General features: G+C 36.2%; 1 protein-coding gene across 2 annotated transcripts in view; it reads left to right on the top strand.

Annotated features, from left to right (window-relative positions):
* The window catches only part of LOC146993551 (uncharacterized), a 184,191-nt gene that overhangs the window by 123,653 nt on the left and 38,729 nt on the right, over positions 1–21,809 (top strand). For both annotated transcript variants that reach the window (XM_085827672.1, XM_085827673.1), the window contains exons 5-6: positions 6,992–7,059; positions 9,909–10,072. In XM_085827672.1, the coding sequence (XP_085683798.1) occupies positions 6,992–7,059; positions 9,909–10,072 (232 nt within the window). The remainder of the gene's footprint in view (positions 1–6,991; positions 7,060–9,908; positions 10,073–21,809) is intronic.

Below are 21,809 nucleotides of genomic sequence, written 5' to 3'. Positions count from 1 at the left end.
ATCTTCACGTACCCAACAACTCACCAGGGAGAAGAGGCACTAAGGACCTGCTTAGTAGCTGTACACGGTTAATCGGCCGAATCCCTGGACGCGATCCAAGGCGGCATAACCTCCTCCCGGTCAATACAGGGGGACATATATAATCACGCAGTCTGGGTGAAAGTACACAATGTCAAAAGTGGACGCAAGGCATCCACAAGCGAAGAAAGGAAAATGAAACGTAGTCCTTCCCAAGGCTTACCAGGGAAAGCCAAACACCCAAGGACAACCTTTGTAATCTAGCCATGTAGCAATTCCACAGCCAAAGGACAGACAAGGCAGTACCAATACGGTCCTTGTCAAGCCTGAACCATCCCCCGAATGAACAGAGGGTCTAGTCCTGTGAAGACTGATTATGTACCCCCGTGGCCGATACTAAATACAGATTCTAGTCAGGAGCTTCACAGAGTTCTCTTCATCGAATCCCCGGAGGGAGGTTTCACATACATAAATGGAAAATGAATCTCAACACCAAAAAGAAATCATTTTAGAGCAGGGATCGGCAAACTACGATCCGCAGGCGAAATCCGGCCCGCGGTTAAATAGTGTTTTTTACGTGGAAAAAGTGTAAATAAATGAAACTACGCACTTTAATGCTATTGCCGATAGTCCAGTTGAGAAGTTTTGAATAATGACGGCAAGTGGCGTCGCACATCTGCATTCTGTTCTTTGCCGTTGCCATAAAACAAGTATTGCCAGTTCTCTAAATTTTGCGCACATAATGTTGTCTGTCACATCTGTCGGCGTCGCTGAACACTGGTAGTTCGGTTCGAAGTTCGAATCCCGCGGGCTGGCTGCATGGGTGTTTTCTAGGTTTTCCCCATGTGTAACGTGTATGCGAGCCAGTTTCCCTTAAAAATTCCTCCACGAAGGCATCCCTCCCTTAAGGCAGATAGACCTCGAGTGCTTTGCCGTAATCTAATAAACCAAACCAAACTACATCTGTCGGCTTCCTGTGATTTCTCTTCATTTTTAGTTAAAGGATCGTTAGCCCGGAAAGGCTATAGTCTTGAAACAACATTTTTGCGTCGGTTAACTGTTAACATTTGCAGCGTATCACTGTTTAAATTGTTGCCGCCAAATATTAGAGTCCTGATTTATATTTAAAGAAATTAAATAATGTAGAATTTGCGTGAATCCTGCGTATGTTTCTCGCATTGTGAAAACACAACGTTACCTAGAGACATCAAATTTTCAATAATATGGGCATCCTCGAATATCAGCATCTTCCCCTCGAATATGGGCATCTAGAAGCCCGAATTTGGAATTTCTTTTATTATTTATTTCATATTTTGTAAAACTTTAACGAATTTTTGATTAACATACGCAACGATTTCAAAACGAGCGTTAACAACACTATACGGAAAAAGACTTTTTTTATCTCCAGCGTGTGAAACTGTCTATCCGAAATTCTAAAGATGTGCTGTTTTTAAATATTTTTTAATATTGTTATTGAATTGAATTTTATGTGGTTTAAGTGCGAATAACGTGCTCTTTAATAAATAAGCGTAACGCACGAAACGTTAAAAAACACCCCTTTTGGCATAATATAAAATCTGAAAGCTTTTAGATTTTTTTATATATTTTGTTTATTACCCAACGTTTTCCTGCTCTCTCAAGATCGGATAAGAGAAGAAAAGTGGACATCGAATGTCGTGGTTTAAAATCAGAACGCAGTACGAGTTATTTAGTCATATAATTAAATGACAGTTTAATAAGTTTATTATATTCTGGTATAATAATAGTGCAAAACAAGTACAGTATTCGTACCAAACTAAGCACTCCACACAATATTTAAAACTCGCAGAAAATGAGCGATTGCTATAACTGAAAAGTTCAAAACGGAATGCTCCATCACAGGGGCCTTCCAAGTCCTGCTATGCTGCCTCAACGTGGCGGGGGTGTCACTGGGCAGAACGGGTGAAGTACGTCAGGAGCATAGCTCCTGGCAGGGCCACCCTAGGCAGGCGTGAAGGCCGTTCCAACATGCCCAACTAAAGGTGAAGATCCCTCAGGGGGTTACCGTCTCGTTGATCGGGTGTCACAATCCTGGAGTCCCAGTGATCTCTCCTTTCTGCCTCCTCTCCTCTTAACTGCAACTTTTCCCGTTTTTCTTTTCCCGTGTGGTTTCCTTTTCCGAGGTTCGGGGTCGTCATAACAAACTGGAACTGCCTTATCCCTAGTTCTAGTGGCGAGAAAACTGCCCATGTGTTTGCCGAGCGTAGAGACCCGTGTCACTGGAAAGGAGGGTCCTGGTAGTTAAAGGGCGAGATACTGTCCCCAACACACTGCTTTGGCCTCTGCTTCAGTTAAACGGGAAGCACCTTTTCGTCCTCACGGGTGTTAATCGGTTGGTCACTAGTCCTTGTGTGTGAGTGGCTTGGGGACAAGCTCTCGGGAGTACCTGCTTTTGGGAAAGCCAACTGTGGGGCTTCAGTTTGCGTATAGGTTCGGCTAGCCCTGGCGTAGGAATCTGCGTTCCCTTGTTGGGCTCCATGGTGGGTGGGGCGGTCGGACCCGAATCTTTCTCCATTTAAATATGAATGATATGATTCCTGCTCCAACAATGCACCCGATACTCCAACTGTGACCAAAAGACTAAGAAGCGACATAGAAAGCACTGTATCAGATGTACTTTGTTCACGTTTCTTAATTATAACCAGCTCTGAAGAAATGAAAAAACTGTCACCCTTTCTAATAAGCAAACATCTTTTGTCTTCTATAGAAGAATTGAAAAATATTAAGAGACTTCCGTCTGGAGACCTTTTGATAGAAACTGCGTCCGGAAAGCAGTCTAACAGTCTTTTGAAACTAACTAAATTAGGACAAGCAAACATTGCAGTTAAGCCACATAACACTCTAAATTCGTCCCGAGGAGTAATCTCTGAAATAGACTTACTGTCAGTAACTGAAGAGGAATTTGTTAAAGAGTTGGCAGATCAAAACGTGTGTGGTACTCGTAGGATCAAAATATGGAAAGAAGGTCAACTCATTCCCACTAAACATGTCATACTTTCTTTCAAGTCTTCTAACCTGCCTAAAAACATCAAAGCTGGATACCTAAGCTGTTCAGTCAGGCCATGTATACCGAATCCAATGCGTTACTTTCAATGTCAGCGCTTTGGACATGGAAAGATCTCTTGTCGCGGTAGCCTCACGTGCGCTCGATGTTCCATCGTAGGTCATGCTAGTGAAAGTGCTGCCCCCTTGTGTATAAACTGTAAAGGCGAGCATCCAGCTTTTTCAAGATCATGTCCAAAACGGCAGACAGAAAAACAAATTCAGAACATTAAAGTTACACAAAAGATATCATTTTCAGAAGCCAAAAGACTTGTTCTCTCTAATCAGCCAAGACCTAATAAATCTTTCGCATCCGCAACAAAATCATTAAGATCAAATATCAACGAAACCACAATAGCCGCACAGAAAAAAGATCTAGCAATGACAGAAGATCCTAGAAACCAAAAATCAGAGAAAAAAACGTGATGTTGAAAGTAGTACGCCGGTGACTGCGCCCAAAGGAAAACAGAATGTCCAACAGAACAAACATAGAGATGGTATCAAAGAGGAAAAATAAGCAAAAACCCACGACTCCCAGTCAAAGTTCCATTGCAAGCATGAGTTCAGGACGCCTAGACGACTCAGACGAAATGGACGTTGAAGAAGGATTATCCCTTCCGAAACACATTTTGTCTCGAAAGTGAAAAGAACACCGCCAAAACAAGCATCCATAATGGGTAAATTTATTTCGTGGAATTGCCGGAGTTTTCGTCTAAACCTGGATACCATCAAAGATTTAATAAACATGCATCAACCTGCCTGTCTTGCGCTTCAGGAGACCTTGTTAAAACCGAGCAGATATGCTAAGATAGGGAGATATACCACAGTAAAAAAGGACAACCCATCTGGGGATCGTGCCTGTGGTGGTGTGGGCCTTATCGCCTCCCACAATCACCCATACGCTGCTCTCCCTTTGACGACCTCCCTTCAAGCTGTGGCGGTTCAGATTAATTTACGCTTTTCAAACTCTGTATACACCATTTCTTTACCCCCACATGAGCATGTTGGACAAAATAATAGAGCAGCTCCCAGAACCCTTTTTGCTTTTAGGTGACTTAAGTGCCCATAGTACGTTATTGGGAAGTAAGGACACTAATTCAAGGGGCCGTCAGATCGAACAATTAATGGAAGATCATTCTATTTGTCTCCTTAATAATGGAGAATACACTTACTTTCATCAGCCGACTAGAACATTTCACGCAATTGATCTGGTTTCTTGTTCTCCATCTCTACTACCTTTCTGCTCTTTCAGTGTAGGGGAGAATCTCTACGATAGTGACCACTTCCCAGTCATTGTAAATATTAGAGGAAAATCAAAGATCTCAAGACAACCACGCTACTTTACAATAAAGCTGACTGGGATCTTTTTGCATCTTGTGCTGTGCTGACTGAAGAAATGGTTAACGATGTGGACATTAATACAGTAGTAAAAATGATTTCCGATACAAGCAGCTCAACTCTGTATTCCGAAGTCCTCGACAAAGTTCCCTAAACTCTGGTGGAACAGTGATTGTCATGAAACTTCAAGAGAGCAAAAGAAAGCTTGGCGTATCTTTCGCCGATATCCAACACAACTAAGTGCTAACAATAAAATAACAGACAGCGATCTCTTGACAAGGCATTGGTTTCAACCTAGTTCTAAACGCTATGAGCCTATAACATATACCTCCTGTCCAATGGTAATAAGCGTTCAGTTTACTAAATGAATTTCTATGTTTCATTCGAATTTAGTAACGAAGAAGCCTCAGTTATGATATTCCGCACTTCTGGTACAGTTCATCACCTTGATATTACGTCTCAGTTGAGACTTGATCTTTTCCAGTCGAAATCAACATGATCATTTTATATCCTGCATTGCGCTTCTAATATTTCTTTTAATTAAAATGCATTTGTTATAGTTTTTAAACCTTTCGAAACGCACTGTTTTTTAATTTCTTGGAAATAAGATGAAAAGCTTACATCGAATTTCTCCCATTTCTTGAATTAGATTTGCAGCATATGTATGTAGTGCATTTAACGGTTAGAGAAATGTGCCTTGTATAAAATTCCGCGATAATAGTCTTCATATTATGTCACAGAATAGCAGCATTTGACAACTATATTTTTCTCTTTAATGATAGGTTTTTAAGAACTGCTATACATAAATATTAATGTAACGTGAGACTTTATTTTAAGCTCCATCATCATCATCATTGCTTAAAATCCGCATTCAGCTTGAATATTGATTTGATTGATTGTTGAAAACACGTAATATAATTCCGGAAATGGAAGAGTGCGGTTGTTCTGTACAGGTAAAAGCTGGGCCAGCACCTCTGTAGTACCGCAGGTTTTTGAAGTATTGCTGAACTTTGCTAATTGTTATGCTTCCGCCCCACTTTTGAGGCGGTTCAAGAGTCTTCCATCCCTCTTCCCCTAACAACAACCTTTCGAAAGGACTTTGATTCGCAGTATATTTTGAATGAGTTTTTGCTGTGCAAATACTATACGCTTACAAGAACTCGTGCTTTTTACGAGTTTTGGAACCGAGGCCATCAGCGACACTAATTACTATACTAACTAGGTGGCGGTTGTTCTGTACGAATGTGCCGGTAGTGAGCGACATATAAGGATTCACAACTGATCATACTTATAGTCTCGCCGCACTACAACAACGTTTTTTATATTCTTGTCTTATACGAACATATGAATACTCTTTCTTAATACAAAAAGGCTCTTACAAAATAAAAAACTGGTTATAGTATAATAAATAAATACTGACTATAGTTAATATAAAAATATAATGGTTAATGATGCTGGCTGTCGTATGCTTGTTTCCGGGCTCGAATTCCGGAGAAGGAATGGGTGTTTGAAAGTGCGTAGTATTTATGTAGCAGGGGTCACTAATAATACTGGCGAACCGACGTCCTCTCGAGTAGGCAGGTGGTGAAAGACCCTCAAATCCATCTCCCGAGAAGTTCTGCATCAAAATTAGGGCTCAGCTGCATCTGTATCACCAATGATAAAATTCTGATCTTCTGCTCAGAATAGAAAGATGGAAAATAATTTATAAAACTAAAACGTGTAATACCATTAATATGCTATTCTTGAACCCCCTTCTAATTTTAAATGTTTTATTAGTCCAAAGGGATTTGAGTCCCGGAGGGCTCTTACTTTCGTTTTGACATTTTGCGTGACTCCTATAAATGTCGGTTCACTTTTCAAACGTGACAATAATAAGTACAAGTTGTTACAAAATGTTAGTCCTACATTATATTTGAAGAAAATAAATAATGAAAAATCTGCATAAATGTATACATATTTCTCGCATTGTGATAAAACAGCGGTATCTAGAGCCATCCAATTTTGAATGACTTAATCCTACTGCGAATATGGGCATCTGAAATCCCCAATTTGAAATTTTGTTTTATAATCGATTTCATATTTTGTAAAACTTTAACGAATTTTTGAGTGACAAACTCAACGATTTAAAAGCGAGCAATGGCAACACTTTCGGAGGGGCGAACCTTTTTTTATCTCCAGCGCGTCGAACTGTGTATCGAAAATTCTAAAGATATGCTCATTTTAAAATTTTTTTACGACATTGCTATTGAACTGAATTTTATGGGTTAAATGCAAAGAACATGATATTTAATAAATAAAGGTAACACACAAAACGTTAAAAAAAAACGCCCCTTTGGACGTAATTTAAAATCTGAAATATTTCAGTTTTTTTAAAGTGCATTTGAAAACTCATTAGTGTTATCAGCTTATCGATATTCACAATTTGTTTGTTGAGACTCTACTCATATACAAATTCTTTTCATTCTTATCTTGAATCTTGTATTCTGTTTATGTCATATATTACATTGATCTCACATTGGACGACATCTGTAGCAACTGTTTTCAATTTCAGCTGGAGAGATTGTTCCGGTCTTCGCCGATAGCTTCCCGCGTGTGGAAGATAGAAATCGATGGCTTCAGGTGAGTCGTTTTATTATTCATTAACACTCTTGTGCAATATCTTCCACCCTGATGGATCGGGGCAACCTAATATGTTTATCGCCATCAGAGGCTCAAGGAAATGGAGGCTTTATCGGTTATTTTGGTGCCTGCACTTCTAAGAGGGGAATGAGATTATGAAAATTCTATCCCCCCCCTAAATTTTTATCTTCGAGATCTCGGAGAAGGTAAATTAAATTCGCGAAGACCACCCTGGAGTTTTATGCGCAGCTGTTTCTGAATATATAGTAAACGCTTGGCGATAAATTTTGATATTAAATCAATGACTGTGTCGAGTTTTCTTTATTATTCTTTTGCTACATTTGCTAAACTCATCTCCTAGTCTTCAAATTCTGGCTCGTTTTTAGTCTTAAATGGTGTTGAGGAAGACAAGCTCTGTGCTGACGGATGTTATCTCACGTATTTTGAAGTTTAATTTTATGATAATAACTCTATAAATTCTAGTTTTCTGCGTCTCACCAGTGGCCGATAGGCTGAAAACTGGCGAGTACCGGTAGTTCGTCCTGAGTCCAAACTCAGGCAAACGAGAAGGCTGTGTATTGTGCTTATCGTGGTTTTCCCCGTGTGTAACATGAATACGACCCAGCTATCCTTAGAAAGTCCTCCATGAAGGCATCTTTGCATGTTTTGTCACATTCAAATCACCAACCATTATAATCTTTATTACTGGCACGTTATATATGAAACAAAGGAATTTTTTTGTTCACTAGAATATAAATTCTTCTCTTGAAATAAGAAGGAGAGAAAGAAGAAATCAAGAAAAGTTCGTGTAAAGAAAGCGCTTATACTCGCAAAAGTGAAAGGCTGGTCTGTTTTTTTGATAAATTAAGAATCACCTTGTATTTGATTTGGTATTATACAAATAACCCTTTTATGCCAAAATAGATATGCGATTTAATTTATTAAACTGGAAGATGATAAAATTGCAATATATTGAAATAACTCATTTAGTCGCATTAAAATAAAAAGAAAAGAAAATGGTATGTTTTTGTTTAACAAACCCAAGAATTCGCGCATTTTGTTCATACAACTATTTAAATTCATGAAATTATTATTCGTAATTTGCATAATTATGAATAATTTTTTCAGAATTTTTATTTTGATTTATAATTAACATATTTAGCTAATTTAATTTATAATTGGCATAAACTTATTTTTTGTTGAGAGGAAACATACCTACTTGATGAATAAATTTTTTATTATGATAAAGGAATATATGGCTTTCTTGCCTTAATACAAATGCATTCCTGGGTAACTCTAATGGAAAATGGGTTTATGCTGTATTATATACAGAAAAAACTATAAACACTCCATTGTAGCCAACTCAACTCGTAGTCACACTTAGTCCCATCCTTCAGCCAGCAATTAAGAATTATTCATTTGCTACTTTTAAAACAGCAGAAACCTTAGTTCTAATGTTTTAACTTTGTTGGACAATATTTTTTAATCTACAAAGGATGTTGCTGAATCTGAAGAAAGCTTGGTAACGTCGGCATTCTACATTTAATTCTTTCTTTTCCGGTTCTTCATTTATTACTTGATTCTCACATTTGTATAGTAACATCCGGATTTTCTTTTTAAGGCTGCTATTTATTCTTAAAATCGGATAATAGCTTTCGATTTATACCCTAATATCAGTTATTCTACTCTTATTTCCGTGTTAAAGTGTTCCATTTATTTAAGTGTGTTATTGTCCCGTACACGATTTGGCGTATATTTTTGTTAATAACTTTTAACATTTTTAATAAAATTCTGCATTTTTCTTGAGCAAATAAATACGTCCGTTTTTACTCAGTCTGCGAAAAACGTAATTATTACTCCATTTTTGAAGAGGTGAACATTTTGAGATTGGTATTCAACTCTTCTGTCTATTGGAAACGTGAAATCAATGTATTTCGAATTGAATTTGAATGCGCTTCCAGAAAATTAAACTCCTCTGAGTGGGAAAGATAGGCTTTAAGAACCAATTTGGCATGATCGCAGCTTTACTAGCTTGCTAAAGACTAATTTCCCGAATACTAAAATGATTCCACGTTTTGAATAAATACATCAGCACTGGCGGTTCATGGATTGGAAAGTTTCGAATGGTAGAATGAACAAGAAAAATAAAACCCTCGGCTACAAATTACTTTTATCTATAACCAGCTATTGCCAGGTTGTATAAAAGTTTTTCACTCTTTTCGTGCAAACCATAATAGTAGATTTAATTCTGTATCTTGATTATTAGGTTTTGTGAAAACAGAGTATAGTGTCATATAATAGAAACCTATGATTATACAAATATAATTTCTTCAGTTGTACACAGCTGTTCTTTCTATATATGTGTAATGCGTATTCGAAATCTAAGGCTTTTTATATCCTTAACTAATGACTCCAAAAACAACAATATGTTGTTGTCCTGTCCATGTATTAGATGGAAGAACTTGTCAGAGAATCAAGGAGGTTTGCCTTCTATTTCCCCCCCCCAATTTTGAGGGGGTGGTCTGAGGGTCTCGAACTCCTCTTTCCTGCCAACAAACCACAGGAGAGGACTTTCGGCTCGCCGTATATTTAGAGTGCTCCCGTGTGGCAAAGACACTATACATTTACAAACAGTCATGCCTTCTCCGGGATTGGAATACCGTGCCGCAATATGTTTAAAAATATTCAAAATTCTAAACTTTTCTTTTATTTATCAGTATCTTCGACATAGCAAGCTGGGCATAAAAGTTTTGACAAAACTCGGAAGTGCTGATAGTAAATTTTGTTTCTCATTCATAGTCGCCATACTGAGTACTTTTTTCATTGTTCTTTTCGTTTATTTCTCATAGTGGCCACAAGAAACAACGTAATGTGAGTGTGGATTTCTTTCTGTATCTCATAAAAGCAGATGATGAAATTGCGATGGAACATCTGGCGTCGGTATTTCATCAGAAGTTAAAGAATAATACCTTCGACAGGTACAGAGTGGATACAAGTCAAACCCATTTCGAGAGTAAGTTTTAGATCTATTCTTCAGTATTTCTCAATGCATGTATGTCTTGCATGGTAATCAAATTGGCCAGTAGGTTTCATTTGGCAATCTTGTAGGTCTCCAGTAATAAAAAAGTTTTAAAAAAATCAATATGCACATTTTTAGCGTTTCAGCGTTATTTACGTTTTTAGGCTCTGCTATATATGTTTATATCTCATTTAAGGCGAATCTTTTAAAGTTTTCATGTTGACGTGGAGACCAAGTATATGTTTTAATATTATCCGATATTTGTTGAAATGCATAGCGCAGTATAAATACGTTAACAAAGCTTGCAATGAAAAATCTAATTCTTGTTATTTTTGTGTCTCGGATTAAATATTTTAGTGTAGCTCTTAATAATAGTTTTATTTTTTTAGAAAATCAATGATGAAAAGGTAACAGAAAAGTTACCTCACAAAAGTCTTTATATACTTTAAAGAACATATTAGTAAATATTAGAGGGCCATGCGCGTAGGATCGTTATCCTGGTAAAAAATACAGTTTTCAGTGCACAAATTTTAGGCAAATAATTTTAAATTATTTTTAGAATATTTAAATAAAGATCATGGCTCATTATACTATCAGTAAATACTGAAATACCTAATACTGATGATTACTTGCGTCTCCATACAAGCACCTTCATGCTTTACTATTCCAACCAAGTTTTTCGGAATGAAGTTCCTCATTTTTCCTTTTCTTTACAATTATATTTTCTTCGGAATCCAAAATGTTTAAGTTGCTTTCATCTTCAAATAAGACATGGTTAAAGTAGATTTCAGGCTTATTTGCCGTTGAGTTTGAGAAGGAAAGCATAAGCTTTCTATTTTTTGCATTTACAGAAAATGTTTATTCGAGCAGACCGCTTATGGAATCCAGTTGATCTGAGTACTCGTCGAACAGTTTCAGGTGAAACTGAAGTAGAGGATTTTCAGTAAATTCTGTAGAAATCTTTACTGCACTCAAAAATGGATTTTTCACATACTTTCTAACTGTAAATCTCTGATCACGTTCAGTTAAATTTGCCGGACGACCTCTGCTTACTTTATTTTCAATCTGATTTTCTTCTTTAAAGCCTCTTATCACATACTGCACAGTAGAATGGGATAAATGTACTAATTTAGTGATATTCCGGATTGATTTTCCACACTTATGATGAAAAAATGATCACTTTTTGAATGATATATATATGTTTTCTTATGACTATCACCCATTTTCTAATACTTAATAAAATATAGTGAAGTAAGCTAGTAAAGAATAAGGCCAAATGAAATTTTTAAATGTTATCAAAATTCAAAAATATGAGAAAAGTGGCAGACGATACTTTTATGAAATTTTACGAAAATGTTTCGGTGCACAATCACTTTTATGACGTGTCTACAGTCTCTCACAAAAGTGTTCTCACACTTTAAGAATTTGCGGAAAAGGCGCTGTAAGCCGGAATTGAATTCAAACATAAAGCCCAATATTTTTTCATATGATCTCCACGTGACTTTGAATAAAACCAAATTTTTTAATACCGACTTGTTTTCTTTTTCTAAAATTAAAAGTGTAAGGAGGCATAGATATAAAACGCCACAAAAATAATCGTACACCGAAACATTTTCGTAAATTTTCATAAATAAAATTATCGTCTACCATTTTTTTTATTTTACGTTTTGGTGACGTTTAAAAAATTGTTCGGCTTTATTTTTTTGCTTGCTTACTTCGTTATATTTTATTTAATGTTTAAAGATGGCTCGTAGTCGTAAGAAAACAACAAACAGTATTCGGCAAGCAGTCATTTTTTTATCATAAGGATGGAAATTCTTTTCGGAATATCGCTAAATTAGTACATTTATCCCCATTCTACGGTGCAGTTTGTGATAAAATGCTTTAAAGAAGAAAATCCAATCCAAAATAAAATAAGAAGAGGTTGTCCGGCAAAGAGGACTCAGCGTGATCAGAGATTTATAGTTAAATATCTGTGAAAAATTTATGTTTGAGTGCGTTAAAGATTTCTACAGAATTTACTAAAACATTTTCTGCTTCAATTTCACGAGTGTTCAGATCAGCTGGATTACATGGGCGCATGCATGCTTGAAGAAAATGTTTTGGAAGTGCAAAAAATAGAAAGCGTAGGCTTTTCTTCTCAAAATCGACAGTAAATAAGCCCGAAACATATCAGAATCGTGTCTTATTTGCTGATGAGCGCAAATTTAACATTTTGATTCCGATGGGCGTATAATTGTAGGGAAGAAAACAAATTAGCTTAATCCCGAGACGTTGTTTACGACAGTAAAGCATGGTGGGGGGGGTGTTATGTGAGGTTGTATGTCAGCATCAGGATTAAATTATTTAGTATTTATTGATGGCACGATGAATCATGCTTTTTATTTCAATATTTTAAAAGATAATTTAAAATTACGCCCAAAATTTGGATGATGGTAAAAACTTTATTTTTTACCAGGATAACGATTCGTTGAGCATACCGCTCTCAACGTCTATAATTGTCTACAAGTTTTGGAAACACCACCTCAGTCCCCAGATTTAAACCCGACAAAACACATCTGGGGAGAATTCGAGGTTAGAGTACGAAGACACAACATTAAAACAAAAACCGAAATGAAAACAGTAATGATGGAAGAAAGGAGGAACATTGATGCAAATATTATATAACAATTAGTGAACTCTATGCCCAGACTTCTAAAAGCTATCATAAATACCGCAGTATACAGGGTGGTGCAAAACTATGTGTGAAAAATGTAAAGGCAGGTAGAGGGAACCTGATTAAGCAGATTTCGTATACGAATGTGTGTGCGGTAATGTCGCATTAAAGCGCTAGCACGTAAAGCAGGAAACTGAAAAGACAAGTAAAGACGAGGGGAAAAATTATTAATAGTTTACAATAGGTGCTTGAAAGAGCGGTCACCAACAGAGATCCAAGATTTACAGTAGCGGCGTATGGATCGGCGTACGTTAGAAAAGACTTCAGGCATGTCGAGCACATGCCCAGCAGCAACAGACAAGCGGGCAACAAGATCTTCTGCATATGTGACGGGACTCCTAGGTGCACGAGACCTTTAGTATGACCCCAAAAGAAGAAATCCAAGCAGGTTAAATCAAGAGAACGCGGTGGCCAGGAAACTGGCCCTCCCCGTTCTGTCCATTGCTGTAGGCAGTGTCCAGGTGATTCCTGACTTTCCGGCTGAAGTGAGCTGGGGCTGCGTCATGCTGGAACCTAATTCGTCTGCGAATGGCTAGAGAAACATCGACTAAAATTCCAAGTCATGTAGAATCGTTCCCTATATATTCTTTGAGCAGCTAATCCATTTCCTTGTGCACATCAGTGCTCTCTACTGGTTCAACGCGGCATTATCGCACTCATATTCCTGTACGAAATCTGCTTATTTAGATCCCCTCTACCTGCCTTTACATTTTTGACATATAGTTTTGAACCACCCTGTATACTGCATAATACTAACTGACAGAAATACTACAATATTCACTAATATATGCAGATTTCTTGAAAGCGTATGAAAACTTTTGTGGGATAACTTTTCTGTTACCCTTTTATTATTGATTTTCCAGAAAAAAAGTTTTAATATGTTAATGAAATGATTAATGTAGTTTTGCTAAGAGAAATTTGTAGATATTATTAGAAATTTTCATTCTAAAATATTAATTTTTATTAATGAATAAAGCAAGATTTCACTGAAACTTAAGTGTAAAAATGTGTACGAACGCTTTCGTGAGCCATTGTATGCCTCCTTAGATTTTTTCAATTTTAGAAAAAGAAAAGTCAGTATTAAAAAAAGTTTAGTTTTATTCCGTATCACATGGAGATATGAAAAAGTATTGGGGCATATATTCGAATGCAATTCCAGGCTACAGCGCCGTTTTCTACAAATTCTTAAAGTGTACGTACACTTTTGGGAGCCACCGTAGGTTTTTGTTTTAACATTACTTATTCTTTTTATCTCTAAAATAATCGTGGATTATAATTTTAGAACACCATAAATAGGGCTTAAGAAATCCTTATTCTCTAGCCATTTTTACTTAATTATAAATGAAAATGGCAGTGAAATTTATTTGACATCAGGTATTAATTTTACCCTAAGAAATAGCTTGTCTTTTCTCAAGTTAGTAGTATTTTAGAGATAATTAACTCAATATTTTTTTACGTAAGATCGTATTTTCTTTGAGAACATCGTTTAATAACGATTAAAATTTCTTTCTATTCAGTAAATGTTCCTTAGAGAAAGACGAAAGATGATGAAGAGAAAATAATTATTAATATCAAATTGGTCATTAAAAGTATTTCACTGCAAAAGGATTTAGAAATTCTCTGTGATGCGCTTGTTAAGTGTTCTTAAATTTAAATAAGTAACTTCCGAAAACGAAAAGCTGAAGTAAAAATCCTTTCCTCATTTCAATATAATGAATATTGAATCTCGTAGGAAGAATAAAGCTAATTTTTCAGAATAAACAAAATACTTTTATTTAAATTTTAAAACAGAACCAAAAAAAAAAAAATAAATACTGCAGCTCTAAACTATCAAAATTTTAAACTGTTAACTACTGCAGTTAAAACTCTTACAACTATTAAAATATTAAAAAATCTTAAACTCTCTAAAACAAAATATATATAAAAATCTTTCGAATCCTCTTCTTGTTGCCACACCGTAAAATGCAAGTTCTTGTCCTATTATTTATATTTCACGTTCTCTTTAAGTCACGATCTTTACAAGTCATGATCTTTACAAGTCACGATCTTTACAAGTCACGATCTTTACAAGTCACGATCTTTACAAGTCACGATCTTTACAAGTCATGATCTTTACAAGTCATGATCTTTACAAGTCATGATCTTTACAAGTCATGATCTTTACAAGTCATGATCTTTACAAGTCATGATCTTTACAAGTCATGATCTTTACAAGTCATGATCTTTACAAGTCATGATCTTTACAAGTCATGATCTTTACAAGTCATGATCTTTACAAGTCATGATCTTTACAAGTCACGATCTTTACAAGTCACGATCTTTACAAGTCTCCCCACAAGAAGCACATTCGTCACCGTAGAGACAATGTTGCTCAGAGTTCATTGAGAGAGAAAGAGTTAACAGCTAACCTTGACAAAGCATCAGCATTCCCATGTGAACTTCCTTTGCGGTATGTCACAGTCATGTTATACCGTTGTAACGCTAAGGCCCAACGAGACAGTTTAGCACCATGAGGGGCGCTTTGGGTCAAGTAGGTGAGGGGATTGTGATCAGACACAATCTGCACTTTGGCACCGAAAATCCATGTGTCAAATTTTTTCAAGGCTTCGATGACACAAAATGCTTCTCGTTCGATGGTTGACCATCGTTGTTGACAGGGCGTTAATTTCTTGCTGAAAAATGCTATGGGCATTTCTTTGCCATGTTCGTCGTTTTGAGCTAAACACGCTCCAATTGCGAAAGCAGATGCATCCGTATAGAGTTGAAAGGGCTTGCTGATGTCCGGAGTATGCAGAGATGGCATTTTAATCAACTCTTCTTTAAGTTTGTTAAAAGCTGCTTCTTTTTCAGAGTCCCATGGAATATTATTTGGAACACTCTTCTTTGTAAGGTTTGTTAGAGGTAAAACAATCTCAGAAAAATTTGGGATATAATCCCTATAGTAGCTTGCTAGCCCTAAAAGACTCCTGACTTCTTTTTTAGTGGTAGGCTTAGACAGATTTCTGATGACTTCTACTTTCTCAGGATCTGGAGAGTGAGTGCCAGAACCTATTACATGTCCTAGAAACTTCACGTGGCTCTTTCCGAAATCACACTTTTCTAGATTTGCGGTTAGACCTGCGCTTCTCAGTGTCTGAAACACTTGGTCGATGTGATAGAGGTGGCCATCCCAAGTTTCAGAAAATATTGCCACATCATCAATATATGAACGGCAGTAGTTCTTATGGTTTGCAAGCACCTTATCCATCGATTTTTGGAAGGTACTTCCAGCATTTTTCAAACCGAAAGGGAGAACTTTCCATTGGTAATGGCCGGAATGAGTGATAAATGCTGTGTAGGGTTTAGCTTCTTCTTTCATAGGAATTTGCCAATATCCCTTGGTTAAATCGAGAACTGTTATGAATTTGGCTTTCCCTATTTCGAATAGTAAATCTTTAGCAATCTTCATCGGATAGGCGTCCGGAATTGTGAAGCTATTTAAAAGCCTGAAGTCTATGCACAGTCTAACGCCGCCATTCTTTTTTGCAACACATACTATAGGATGTGCCCAGTTACTGTCACTGGGTTCTATAAGATCCCATTCTAACAGTTCTTTAACTTGACGATCGACTTCCTCTTGAAGTGAAACAGGAACACGGTAGGGCCTCAATCTTTTCGGATTACATCCTTCTGTAACCTTGATGTCATGACCATCAACATTGGCTTGACCAGGTTTGCTACTGAAAACATCTACATAAGATTTTAGTACTTTAAATAGTCCTTCCCGTTGGTAATATTTTAAGTCACCTTTCGAATTTTGTAAATGGGTCCAGATATCATCAGCAGATTTATTCATAAGATCTGCTGGTGCATAGTGGATATCTCCAAACTCTTCATCTTGGTCAAAAATGATACCAACGTGATCTACACGAGCAATATATGGCCTTAACTTATTTATATGGAGTTCCCTAATACTTCCGTTTTCCATTTCGATTTTGGCAGAGTGTGGCCTGGTAAGTTTGATCACGGTAGCTGGTCCTTGCCACGTGTTGAGCAATTTATGTGATGATGATGGCATTAACACGAGGACTTTGTCCCCAACATTGAAAGTCTTTTCTTGAGAACGTAAATTGTATCTTGAAGTGTACTCTTCTTGAGATATTTTGGAATTTGCTGATGCAATGTCATGAGCTTTTCTTAATTTTTCTAAAAGGTCTTGTAGATAATTTTCAATTGAACGGGAAGCTGTAACTGGAATGCTACGTTCACCTGTCCATATTTCTTTCAGCAAAGATAATGGTCCTGGTGGTATTCTTCCATATACCATCTGGAAGGGAGACAAACCAGTGGTGCTATGTGGCACTTCTCTGTAGGCAAACAGGAGATGGAGAAGATTCAAATCCCAGTTTCTGCCATGTTCTTGGATATTTTTGTTCATCATCTCTTTTAAGGTTCTATTCCAACGCTCGACAGCACCCATACTCTCGGGGTGTCCTGGAGTGGAGAATCGTGGAGACACACCAAGTAAGTTCTCAAAGGCTCGGGTGAGTTTGGCTGTGAAATTAGTTCCCTGGTCGGAACAAATCACTTTTGGAAATCCAGTTTGAGTAAAAAACCTCATCAAAACGTTGCATGTTGTTTTCGCACTTATGTCTTTGACGGGGGTGGCTTCTGCCCATCTGGTGCATAGGTCAACTGCACATATCACAAACCGATGACCTCTCCTGGATGGAGGTTCTAATGGCCCGATACAATCCACGCTCCATACTTCAAAGGGTGTTTCCGGCCTAACAATAGGTTGAATTGGGATTCGATCTTTGTACGTAACTGTTCTCCTCAATTGGCATTCTTTACAACTTTCACAGAATTTTTTAACATCTTGCTTAATAGTAGGCCAAAAGAATGAGTACTTGATTCGTTGAATTGTCTTTTTCTCACCGAGGTGGCCGGCAAGAGGGATTTCATGTGCCATTCTTAGGACTTCCCTTCTTTTTTCTAAAGGTAATACAACTTGCTTAATGTTTTCACCACAGATATATTCGGAATGAAGTAATATGCCATCATCGAAAGTATATGAATTTTGATTTTTATTTGCCCATTCAAAGCATTTTTTCAGAGTTTCGTCTTGTTCTTGATGTGTCTTGAATTCTAGTCTTACCTTGTTCGTTGTTTTCAGAGACTCTATGTTTTCTTGGGAAATCTGATTAACAACAGCCAAATTTGTAGTAATGTCTTCAACTGGTGAGGGTTTATCATCTGTCTCTTTGTACTCTAAGGGGGATGCATCCCAATGACGATCACAGTTCCACAGTTCGATATTTCCACAGAGTGTTTCATAAGCTGAAGAACTCAATAGCAAGTCGGTAACTAGCTTTTTTGAAACAGCACACGTAATGGACACTCTACCGTGAAAATCATCGTCAATTTTCATCTGGAAAATCTTTAGTGGAGTAATTTCGTTTTCACCAAAAGCAGAAGATATCTCTATTTTACTTTCTCCTTTGCAAGGTATGTTGTCAACCAATTTCTCACGGACTACTGAAATTTGTGCTCCCGTGTCTACGATTCCATTTAGAATAATATCTCCACATTTAACTTTGACCAGTTTTAATTCATCTATGTTTCTAGATACGTCTACTGATTTTGAGACAGGAATAGAGATCTTGGCAGTTAGCACTTCTGGTTTTTCTTTTTCTGTAAGGGGTGCTTGTGTTTGTATTAAGTTGTTTTGTGCTGTTACAGAAGCACTTCTTGGTATCCGATTTTTGGTACATAACTTAGATGTATGACCTTCTTTTCCACAATTATAGCAAGTTAGTTTGAAACTAGGCTTTTGTGGTTCGTCACTCTTACGGGATGGGTACACTCTTGCCGTGTTTTCAGCGGACAGCGATTTATTTCTGAAAGCTCTTTCTGGAAGAGGAGAATGAGGTTGCCATTTTTTATTAGTTCTGTCTGCTGATGGATTACCACCAGTCCGTTTTGAGATATTACGAACACTGTCATATTCGTCAAGTTTATCAGCTAATTTGGTTGGAGAAACGAACTTCGCCCAGTCGTCCAGAAGATGGTCTCTTACTTCATAGGGTACTCTTTTCTTAATTTGGTCAGTAATAATCAAGTCTTTTAACGCGGCAAAATTTGTGATTTCAAGACCATTGATCCATTCTTCAAAATAACTTGTAATTTCGTAGCAAAAATCTCTCCATGATTTTTCAGCGCTCTTTTGGTGCATCACAAATTTTTTTCTAAAGCTTTCAAGATTTAATTTAAATCTCTTCAATAAAATGGCCTTAATGTACTCATAATCTTCAAAATTTTCTTCAGATTCCCTACCAATTAATTGAATGATTTCAGATGGCATTAAAGTCAATAAACATGAAACCCAATCTTTAGGATTAATCTTTGTCCTTTTAGCTTGTCTTTCAAATAAGGATAAATAAATCACAATATCATCGTGTCTTAAATTGAATTTGGGAATAAGCTTAATTAAATCAAAATTATGATGTCCATTTTCATTTGTTGGTGGAGTTTGTGTTAGTCGAACACGAGATTCAATTTCGAGTTTCCTCAATTCAAACTCCATTTGCTCTCTTTTCTGCTGTGCTTCTAATTCTTCTTTCCTTCGCCTTTCCTCAAGCTCTTCTTTCTCCTTTCTTCGCTGTTCCTCAATCTCTTCTTTTTCCTTTCTTCGCTGTTCCTCAATCTCTTCTTTTTCCTTTCTTCGCTGTTCCTCAATCTCTTCTTTCTCCTTTCTTCGCTGTTCCTCAATCTCTTCTTTTTCCTTTCTTCGCTGTTCCTCAATCTCTTCTTTCTCCTTTCTTCGCTGTTCCTCTTCTTTTCTTTTCCTCTCTTCAATAATCGTTAAAAACACTTCTTTAGCAAATGCTTCATCATATGTATCACTTTGAATTATTTCATTTTTTATCGCCACGATTTTCATACTTGGATCTACTTGAATTTCTAATACAGCAGCTAAAGCCAGCAAATCCTCTTTTTTCCCACGTCCCATAAAAGCCATGTCTCGATTTTATTCAACCAATAGACTCTTAGTTTTATGAAAAGCTATTTTTTTTTCTTTTCTTTTTCTATTTAAATATAATTCACAATGAATTTAATTTTATTCGACACGAAAATCAATCAGTAGAATCAATACTTAATGTGTTGTTCACCTACTCTGGCGAGTCAAACGAAATTACATTTGAACACTGGCGTATTCATTACTTTGAAAATTACATTTGAACACTGGCGTATTCATTACTTTGAAAATTACTTTTGAACACTGGCGTATTCATTACTTTGAAAATTACATTTGAACACTGGCGTATTCATTACTTTGAAAATTACATTTGAACACTGGCGTATTCATTACTTTGACAAGTAAATAAACTAAGATTCCATGACGGAAACAATAATTAACTTTTCATAATCTTAATTAACTATTTTACGTTTCCAAGGTAAATTGAGCTCTCACCTGAGTTATTTTGGTTCGTAATTATATGCGGGGAAACTCCGATCCTGTCGACTGCGCCAGTAAAGATCCTTTCCTCATTTCAATATAATGAATATTGAATCTCGTAGGAAGAATAAAGCTAATTTTTCAGAATAAACAAAATACTTTTATTTAAATTTTAAAACAGAACCAAAAAAAAAAATAAATACTGCAGCTCTAAACTATCAAAATTTTAAACTGTTAACTATTGCAGTTAAAACTCTTACAACTATTAAAATATTAAAAAATATTAAACTCTCTAAAACAAAATATATATAAAATCTTTCGAATCCTCTTCTTGTTGCCACACCGTAAAATGCAAGTTCTTGTCCTATTATTTATATTTCACGTTCTCTTTAAGTCACGATCTTCACAAGTCACGATCTTTACAAGTCACGATCTTTACAAGTCACGATCTTTACAAGTCACGATCTTTACAAGTCACGATCTTTACAAGTCACGATCTTTACAAGTCACGATCTTTACAAGTCACGATCTTTACAAGTCACGATCTTTACAAGTCACGATCTTTACAAGTCACGATCTTTACAAGTCACGATCTTTACAAGTCACGATCTTTACAAGTCACGATCTTTACAAGTCACGATCTTTACAAGTCACGATCTTTACAGCTGAATATTAAATAAATGAACGAAAGTTTGAGATGAAGATAACTGAAATGTTTCACCTATGTAACTGGCAAGTGTTGCCATTGCACGAAACAAAATCTTTAATTTATCTTTCAAGTTTAACTTTAATTGCTCAGCAATTTAAAAGAAAAAATCTCGCTTAATAATTAAAATCTTAAAATATATTTTTTAAAAAATAAAATAATGCAGCTTAAAATACATTTGGTTTATAATGTAATCAATAGGCACTTGGACATTTGCAATGTTATTTTAATTAATGAATTTCGCATATATTATGTACTATCTATATATAGATGAGTAGAAGCTGTGTTTAGATTATATAGGTATTACAGGAAATATATTATTGCACGTAATTATAAAAACATTATATACTTAAAAGTTTTTATTCGTTTGAATAGTAGAAAACTTCATTGACTCTACATTAAGTCTGACTTGCTTCTTGGCTGTGCAGCATCAAAAGGCGAAACTTCACCACTATTTGCTTTACGACAGAAATGCAAAAATAAAATTTGCTTTTTAAACAACTTCGAAATAAACTGCGTGAAACAAGTAACCGAGAAATAAGTAGCCGTGTTTTAAATATTACAGTGTAATTGAATTGTAATCAAATTTAAAAAACGAATTTTCAGATATATATTATAGTCAGCGATATTTATATTGTATTCAAACAGTGTTTGGAAACGGAATTTTAAAGGACAGTTTCACTGCAGCATCACTACAGCTTCATGTAAATTTCAACGGTCATGTGAAATTTCTTTCGTGCTTGAGAATTTACCTCTGAATGGAAACGCTGAAGTGGGAAGCTCTTCTTTTCTATCCTCTCGAATGAAACTGAAATGAAATGATTTTCAAGAAAGCTTGAGTGCTGTTCGAGAGAGCTATATAATGAATTAT

The sequence above is a fragment of the Stegodyphus dumicola genome, chromosome 12 (assembly GCF_044657685.1).
Source record: "Stegodyphus dumicola isolate Sdum_Otavi_A_Nest chromosome 12, ASM4465768v1".
Taxonomy (NCBI): domain Eukaryota; kingdom Metazoa; phylum Arthropoda; class Arachnida; order Araneae; family Eresidae; genus Stegodyphus; species Stegodyphus dumicola.
Note: the sequence above shows the minus strand (reverse complement) of the source record. Positions and strands in the feature narration are given on the sequence as shown.